The sequence below is a fragment of the Diachasmimorpha longicaudata genome, chromosome 18 (genome assembly GCF_034640455.1).
Source record: "Diachasmimorpha longicaudata isolate KC_UGA_2023 chromosome 18, iyDiaLong2, whole genome shotgun sequence".
Classification (NCBI taxonomy): Eukaryota; Metazoa; Arthropoda; class Insecta; order Hymenoptera; family Braconidae; genus Diachasmimorpha; species Diachasmimorpha longicaudata.
Genome location: NC_087242.1, coordinates 4210011 through 4219110, shown reverse-complemented (window position 1 = coordinate 4219110; position 9100 = coordinate 4210011). Strand labels below are relative to the sequence as shown.

The following is a 9100-nucleotide window of genomic DNA, read 5'->3' as shown; positions in this document are numbered from 1 at the left end:
ATTGTCCCACTCCGAATTCCAAGTGTTCTCCTGCACTTTATAGAAAATTCGGTGTTGTTCCTTCCCCAAACACTCTTTGCACTTGATATTTCGATGGAACCCCTGAAGGGTGTTGCAAAACCTGCCATCACTTCCCTGACATAAAAAGGGCTTGCGAGGTAAGCTTACGGCAGGATTATCTCGTTGGTTCGTTTGTTTGCAGGTCTGTCCCTAGAATCCACCGACACAGTCCCCCCTTCCCTCAAAATGCTGCGGTGAGATAAATAAAAACGTATTTTTCTAAAAAAAAACAGTAGACGAGGAATTATTGAAAATAAAATGCTTCTGCATTTTTTATGTTTTAATAAAATATGGGTAACATTAACAGATAGTGTTCAAAGAAAACAAATTGTGAAGTAAATGGAGAACAATATTTCATGAATTATTTCTTCGATTTCTTGAGGTTTTTTTCGACTGGTTCCTTCTTGTTCACGATTTTTCCATCGAATTTTTCCACGTAAGCTTTCACATCGAACTTTCTCTCGCACCCTTTGTAGTTCATGAAACGAATCTTCCCGAATATCTCACGCTCCTTCCATCCCTGATCGTGAACTCCACAAATCGACCACATGCACCCTAAAAAAATATTTGAAAAACTCAATTGGACTCCACAAAAAAAAAATTCCCAATTAGAATTGACCAGCATATTAACTAGAAGATTAAACTATTAATAATCCAGAACGATCTTTGTGGAGATAGAAAATTATTAGTTCATTTTAATAACGTACTCACCAACATAACCATTAGGATCTCGGCCGTCCATACTGTACTTGTCATTGAGGTAGATTGAGCAGGCTAGAGCATCCTCAGGCGTTGGACTCCACTCCAGAATTTTCTTCGCCCAGTACATCCTCATGAATCCATGAATTTTTCCATCCCTCACCAGCTGATTCTGGGCTGCGTTCCACAGATCCTCGTGGGTCTGAGAATTCTCAAATTCCTCTAACGTGTACACCCACTCCCTCCGGTCTTCCCTGGAAGTGCCGTCCCAAATATCAGTATCAACAAAATTGATAAAAAGTTAAAATTATGAAGGAAAAGGGTGGGTCAATATTTGAATGAAATAACCTGTGTGCATTCAGGGATTGAATAGCCCAGGCATTGCCTCCCTCGAGTTTGTCGTAATTCTCATTATAAAAACAGAAATTGTCGCTCAATTCTCTCCTGATAACCGCCTCCTCAATAAAGGAATTGACTGACTCCTGGTGGTTCTTCTTGTGTTCTTGGACCTCCAAGATGACTCTGGCCACAGAAATCTGGCCAAAGTGAAACCAAGGGGAGAGTCCACTGGTGGCATCCTGCACAGGATCATTCCTCTTCTCGTTGTAGTTCTGGAGACGTTCGCTGATGAAGGTCTCAAGCTGTCCCACAGCCCCTCGGTACCCGGGCTTGCACCACTCCACCTTATCCACTGTCTTATCGATCAGGACTTGATTCAGACAATTTTTCCAATCGATCTTGGGGAATTTGAAGGCGCTGTCGTGGGGGTGTTTTATCACCGGAGGAAACTCTGTCAGATACTCTGGTAGTTTCGAAGTTATTTTGGGTCTGATTGTGCGAGCTGCGTACTCCAGTTTATCGGAGACCTGCCAGCAGGGGACGACATTGTGAGCATCAACCTGACAATGGCAAAATCAGATGCCATCATTATTTATTTTTACAGTTGACATATGACTAGCGAAGTGGTAAAATGAGATGAGGAAAAATAAAAATATTGCGACAGAGATTGAGAATAAAATGGCACCTGACAGAGTGGAATATCCTCAGGTAATTTCTTCCTAATATCCTCTACCCAAAACATTGGCAGTCTCAGTGGGAAGAAATCAATGACAAGGGCTCCCATACTGTGCTTGTTAACAAAATCCAGGACGACCGAGTTGGGCTCGCCCAGGAGCAGATGGAAATTGATATTCAATTCTTTGCAATCAGTGGAGACCTCCTCCAAGGATTCAACAAGAAATTTGTAATGACGCAATGTAGCGTCCAGAAATTTCGGTAAAATGCAGTAGCAGACATGCAAAGGGAGACGATTTTTCAAGGCCAGTTTTTGTGCGTAGAGAAAGGCCCAATTGTCTGATTAAAAAATAGACCAAAAATTATGGGAACTACATCCATCATTGGGTTATCAATTAAGACGTGATTACGGCGAGGTACATCTTCAGATAAATGTGTTGCTCATTTTCATTGAAATTATCAAACTGAAAATAAATTGATAATCTAAATTTTCAATTAACTAGTGAATCACCTGAATGGCAACAGACAGTCGTCACCTGGCGATTAAATGATTAATTTATAATTATTAGAGGTTTGAAAGTATTTTGGGGCGAAAAAAATCTCCAAATTGAATTTATCGGGTAAATTAATCAATTGAGGACAATAAAATCTTAACGATTCGATCGATTAAGCAATTCATCGACTAATTAAGATTTTATGGTTACCTTGAACTCTGGGATCTCGAAACATCCAATACAAGATCCCTCTAGAATCCTTCACGACTTCCTTGGCATTCGACAAGAGTCTTATCCGTTTTTTATTCATCGAAAAATTCATTATCGAATCGGCAGTCTACAATCACAATTGGAATTACGTTCCCCCCGAATTATCAGATTAAAAAAAACATGACAAACCATCTTGAATCTTAATTGTGCCAAAAACAATGAAAAAATTCCCCCAAAATACCTTCTCACGATTGTCGATGAATTTTTCCAACAATCGCAGTAGTTTTGCTTTCTTCTTGGTTGATGTCATCCCTTGAAATTTACTCGACATCTAATATTCCGAATTTTCACGCAAGAATCAAAACATCAACAAGTCGAATGAAATTAGCGAGAGGGACATGAAAACACGGCTTTCAATACAGGGGTGTTAGAGAGAGACTCGGGGGCACATGTACGGCGCACCTTTGTGCGCACAGCTAAAATGGCGTTCGGCCGTTCGCTGGGTTGAGAAGCATCGCGTGCGTTCCCTGAATTTTCCGGAAAAACGAGGTAAGATCAGCCACATTATTGCAAATAACATAATAATTGGGCAATGATAAACACGGCAAATGAGTTAATTCAATCATTTGTTGACTCGAACGATGTTGAAAACTCAAAACATCTCGAAAATTCGAAAGCTTTGTTGAAGGCATCCAAAATACCTGATTAATGTTGAGATTCATTGTACCATTGAGTTGAAAGAATATGTGTGGCGTTCGAATGTTTTATTGCCTGATTATGTTCTCTTGGCTGATCCCTTCATCATGAAAGAACGATTGATACCACGACCTTGATTTTGATTGAATCAAACGCATATTCTACCGGGTCTAGGGACCGGTCAGATTCCAACGAAAAAAAAAATGCAATCGACCATTTTTATGCAGCGCTGCGAGCGCCACCATTGTAAAATTGCGGTTCGAATAATTATTAATCGTAACCGACTTCATGACCGACATTCTTATGACGTCACCAGGTGGCGTCCAACGAATACTTTCCGGACTTCCAATCCATCCCAATTTCCAACCCACTAGTCTCGAGTATTGATTTCCAACCTAAAAATCGTTATCGATTGTCCCACTCCGAATTCCAAGTGTTCTCCTGCACTTTATACAAAATTCGGTGTTGTTCCTTCCCCAAACACTCTTTGCACTTGATATTTCGATGGAACCCCCTGAAACCTGTTGCAAAACCTATCATCCCTTCCCTGACATAAAAATGGCTTGCGAGGTAAGCTTACGGCAGGATTATTTCGTTGGTTCGTTTGTTTGCAGGTCTGTCCCTAGAATCCACCGACGCAGTCCCCCTTTCCCTCAAAATGCTGTGGTAAGATAAATAAAAACGTATTTTTCTAAAAAAAACAGTAGACGAGGAATTGTTGAAAATAAAATGCTTCAGCATTTTTTTATGTTGTAATAAAATATGGGTAACATTAACAGATAGTGTTAAAAAAAAACAAATTGTGAAGTAAATGGAGAACAATATTTCATGAATTATTTCTTCGATTTCTTGAGGTTTTTCTCAACTGGTTCCTTCTTGTTCACGATTTTTCCATCGAATTTTTTCACGTAAGCTTCCACATCGAATGTTTTCTCGCACTCTTTGTAGTCCATGTAACGAATCTTCCCGGTTACCGCCCGCTCCGTAAATCCCTTATCGTGAACTCCACAAATCGACCACATGCACCCTAAAAAAATATTTGAAAAACTCAATTGGACTCCATAAAAAAAAATCCCAATCAGAATTGACCAGCGTATTAACGAGAAGATTAAACTATTAATAATCCAGAACGATCTTTGTGGAGATAGAAAATTATTAGTTCATTTTAATAACGTACTCACCAACATAACCATTAGGATCTCGGCCGTCCAAACTGTACTTGTCATTGAGGTAGATTGCCCAGGCTAGAGCATCCTCAGGCGTTGGACTCCACTCCAGAATTTTCTTCGCCCAGTACTTCCTCATGAATCCATGAATTTTTCCATCCCTCACCAGCTGATTCTGGGCTGCGTTCCACAGATCCTCGTGGGTCTGAGAATTCTCAAATTCCTCTAACGTGTACAGCCACTCCCTCTTGTCCTTCCTGGAAGGGCCTCCCCAAATATCAGTATCAACAAAATTGATAAAAAGTTAAAATTATAAAGGAAAAGAGTGGGTCAATATTTGAATGAAATAACCTGTGTGCATTCAGGGATTTAATAGCCCAGTCACTGGCTCCCTCAAGTTTGTCGTAATTCTCATTATAAAAACAGAAATTGTCGCTCAATTCTCTCCTGATAACCGCCTCCTCAATAAAGGACTTGACTGACTCCGGATGGTCCTTCTTATATTCTTGGACCTCCAAGATGACTCTGGCCACAGAAATCAGGCCAAAGTGAAACCAAGGGGAGAGTCTACTGGTGGCATCCTCCACAGGATCATTCCTCTTCTCGTTGTAGTCCTGGAGACGTGCCCTGAGGAACCTCTCAAGCTCTCTCACAGCCCCTCGGTACCCGTGCAGGTACCAATACGCCATTCCGATTGTCTCATCAATGTCGATGTCATCCCGAAAAATGTCCCAATTGAACTTGGGGATTTCGGAGGTGCTCTTGTAGGGGTGTTTTATCACCGGTGGAAACTCTGTCAGATACTCTGATAGTTGAGAAGTTATTTTGGGTCCGATTGTTTGCCATGACTGCTCCAGTTTATCAGAGGCCCGCCAGCAGGGCACGATATTGTGAGCATCAACCTGATAATGGCAACATCAGATACCATCATTATTTATTTTTACAGTTGCCATATCAGTAGCAATGTGGTAAAATGAGATGAGAAAAAAAGAAAAATATGGCAGCAGAGATTGAGAACAACATGGTACCTGGCAGATTGGAGTACCGTGAGCTAAATACGTCCTAATATGCTCTACCCAAGACATTTGGCGTCTCAGTGGGGAGAAATCGATGACAAGGGCTCCCATTTTGTACTTGTGAGCAAAAATCAGGACGGCCGAGTCGGGCTTGCCCCGGAGCAGATGGAAATTGATATTCAACTCGTTGCATTCATTCTGGACCTCCTTCAAGGATCTAACAAGAAATTTGTAATGACGGAATGAAGTGCTTTGACATTCCGTTTCAATGCAGTAGCAGACGTGCAAAGGGAGACGATGTTTCAAGGCCACCCTTTGTGCATAGAGAAAGGCCCAATTGTCTGATTAAAAAATAGACTAAAAATTATGGGAACTACATCCATCATTGGGTTATCAATTAAGACGAGATTACGACGAGCTACATCTTCAGATAAATGTGTTGCTCATTGTCATTGAAATTATCAAAATTATAATAAATTGATAATTTAAATTTTCAATTAACTAGTGAAGCACCTGAATGACAACAGACGATTGTCACCTGGCGATTAAATGATTGACTTATAATTATTAGACGTTTGGAAGTATTTTGAGGCGAAAAAAATCTCCAAATTGAATTTATCGCGTAAATTAATCAATTGAGGGCAACAAAATCTTAACGATTCGATCGATTAAGCAATTCATCGACTAATTAAGATTTTATGGTTACCTTGAACTCTGCAATCGCGAAACATCCAATACAAGATCCCTGCAGCATCCCGCGCGAGTGTCTTGGACTTCGACAAGACTCTTAACCGTTTTTTATTCATCGGAAAATCGATTATCGAATCGGCAGTCTGCAATCACAATTGGAATTACGTTCCCCCAGAATTATCAGATTAAAAAAAACATGACAAGTCATATTGGAATTTAATTGCGCCAAAAATAGTGAAAAAAATCCCCCAAAATACCTTCTGACGATTGTCGATGAATTTTTCCAACAATTTCCGTTGTTTTAATGTCCTCTTGTTCTCTTCCATCTCTGGAAATTTACTCGCCATATAATATGCCGAATTTGGACGCAAGAATCAAAACATCAACAAGTCGAATGAAACTAGCGAGAGGGACATGAAAACACGGCTTTTAATACAGTGGTGTCAGGGACTCGGGAGCACACGTACGGCGCACCTTTGTGCGCACAGCTAAAATGGCGTTCGGCCGTTCGCTGGGTTGAGAAGCATCGCGTGCGTTCCCTGAATTTTCCGGAAAAACGAGGTAAGATCAGCCACATTATTGCAAATAACATAATAATTGGGCAATGATAAACACGGCAAATGATTTAATTCAATCATTTGTTGACTCGAACGATGCTGAAAACTCAAAACATCTCGAAAATTCGAAAGCTTTGTTGAAGGCATCCAAAATACCTGATTAATGTTGAGATTCATTGTACCATTGAGTTGAAAAAATATGTGTGGCGTTCGGATGTTTTATTGCCTGATTATGTTCTCTGGGCTGATCCCTTCATCATGAAAGAACGATTGATACCACGACCTTGATTTTGATTGAATCAAACGCATATTCTACCGGGTCTAGGGACCGGTCAGATTCCAACGAAAAAAAAATGCAATCGACCATCTTGATGCAGCGCTGCGAGCGCCACCATTGTAAAATTGCGGTTCGAATAATTATTAATCGTAACCGACTTCATGACCGACATTCTTGTGGCGTCACCAGGTGGCGTCCAACGAATACTTTCCGGACTTCCAATCCATCCCAATTTCCAACCCACCAGTCTCGAGTATTGATTTCCAACCTAAAAATCGTTATCGATTGTCCCACTCCGAATTCCAAGTGTTCTCCTGCACTTTATACAAAATTCGGTGTTGTTCCTTCCCCAAACACTCTTTGCACTTGATATTTCGATGGAACCCCCTGAAACCTGTTGCAAAACCTGTCATCCCTTCCCTGACATAAAAATGGCTTGCGAGGTAAGCTTACGGCAGGATTATTTCGTTGGTTCGCCACAACATTCAGTCTACCAGGTTCAGGTGGAGTCTGAGTAGTTACCAGGGTCTCGTAACGACTGAATGAACCCCTCAAATAAAAAAATTCTCTCCGTTTTACTTTCTAAATAAACGTGATGGCCTTTTAAACCGCATAATACCACCTGAAACCATAGAACAAAGAATCTTTCATGCGTTTCGTGCTACCGTGATACACGATCATCGCTTGGTGTCAAATTCTGCCCAATTTGCGGTTCCTCAAGAGCTCCGGGATCCCTCCGAACCACGCGAGAAAAAAAAAACAAAGGAACACGCATCAGTTTTCGAGATAAAAACTCAATAGACCACATTATTATGATTTAATTTGATAGATATTATCACCAGAGATATTTTAACATAAAATCAATTCAATTGGTTTGTGTTTCAGGACTTTTTGCATCGGGGTCGAGCAAAATTGGAAGATTGTAAAAATCATCGGCCCCAATGCTGCCATTCAGAACCAGAAGAAAAAGAAATTGACGTAATTTAGGAGTGATTGAGTCACTCGGACATACGAATGCATTCCATTCATTGGAATTCTCGGTGTGAAAGTGTCGTTAATCGTGTGGACTGGGGACTTGGCCTAGGCTGGAGTGAATCCGCGTGACATAGAACTGGAAACAAGCGCTGGTTTAATATTCAACGATGATGAAAATAACGATTTGATTGTGGTGTGTTATGAAACACCAAAGCCATTGCGATATACGCTCAGGGGGAAGATAAGGTAAACTTTACACAACAGTTGGAGTTTAAGCGATAAAAACTGTCGTTCGGGTCTTTCAGAGGCGTTTTGACGTGAGATGAAGTGAAATATGTTGGACATGTTTCGTTCATTCTGTTCAATTTTCAAGGCTATTTGGATAGAGAATTTTAAAGAAATCCCGATAAATTCATTTGCGAATTAAATATAATACGTAACGTATTTCGATAACTTGAGCAAAATCTTGCGTTAAAACGAGTTTTAGATGACTTCCGGCGTCTTTCCGGAACCGGTGTGTTCGCGTGAAAGTTTTGTGATCCAACGAAACTCCGTCCGGAAGACTTAGAAAGTTTTTTTTTTTTTTATTCATCACTCCTCACCCCACCCTCTTGTCCCTGTGCCACCGTCATTCCCTCATTTGGTTTCCTTTCTCAAACGAAAAACCGGTATACAAAACGCGGGTGCGAGCCGACACAGCTTTGGCAAATGTCGGTGGGTCGTTACGTTTTCGTGAATTTAAAAGGGAACGAACGATCAGGGGAATCGGATTGAGTATCGAGTTGAGGGGAATACGAAAAGGCCACAACGATCGAGGGGAAGGGGGGAGAAGGGGGATTTTGATATTCGACACAACGAGGAGGTATTGCCAATGGGTACGAGTTGCAAGAGTACTTATGTACATCGTTAATGCGATAATAATACAACACGAACATGAGGGGATCGGGTAACGCAATCGGCACAAGAGTGGAGTTGATGGCTCGTGAGAGGATTCAATTGATTGGGTTTTATTGGTTTTTGGGGGGATATTGACAGTACTTTTATTTGATTCCACTTACGATTGATATTTTTTACAATTGAGAGCAGCAAATGCCTCACAAAAATTTTTTTTTACCAAAATTTCTTGCGATATGAAACTACCCCATCACATGTGGGTCACAGAACAGAATAAAATTTTGTAGATATTTTTGAGGCACCCAAAAACGTGAGATTTCAGTTGGGAAATTGAAAAAATGGCTTTTTTAAA

General features: G+C 40.7%; 2 protein-coding genes across 3 annotated transcripts; both read right to left on the bottom strand.

Moving 5' to 3' along the window:
- Positions 1 to 304: 304 nt before the first annotated feature.
- LOC135170808 (deoxyribodipyrimidine photo-lyase-like) lies at positions 305 to 3348 on the bottom strand. Of its 2 annotated transcripts, none has more exons than XM_064136868.1 (7): positions 3179 to 3348; positions 2719 to 3004; positions 2478 to 2604; positions 1784 to 2112; positions 1108 to 1625; positions 772 to 1013; positions 305 to 615 (listed from the first exon to the last, which is right to left on the bottom strand). In XM_064136868.1, exons 2-7 carry the CDS (start codon positions 2806 to 2808, stop codon positions 422 to 424), a joined length of 1500 nt encoding a protein of 499 aa, XP_063992938.1. In that variant the 5' UTR covers positions 2809 to 3004; positions 3179 to 3348; the 3' UTR covers positions 305 to 421. The 2 variants fall into 2 exon arrangements, with proteins under 2 accessions (XP_063992938.1, XP_063992937.1); XM_064136867.1 differs by having other exon boundaries at positions 1108 to 1658; positions 3179 to 3342.
- Positions 3349 to 3888: 540 nt separating this feature from the next.
- Positions 3889 to 6472, bottom strand: LOC135170807 (deoxyribodipyrimidine photo-lyase-like). Its single transcript, XM_064136866.1, has 6 exons — positions 6303 to 6472; positions 6062 to 6188; positions 5368 to 5696; positions 4691 to 5241; positions 4355 to 4596; positions 3889 to 4200 (listed from the first exon to the last, which is right to left on the bottom strand). The coding sequence occupies exons 1-6, from the start codon at positions 6390 to 6392 to the stop codon at positions 4007 to 4009; spliced, it is 1533 nt and encodes a 510-aa protein (XP_063992936.1). The 5' UTR covers positions 6393 to 6472; the 3' UTR covers positions 3889 to 4006.
- Positions 6473 to 9100: the final 2628 nt, after the last annotated feature.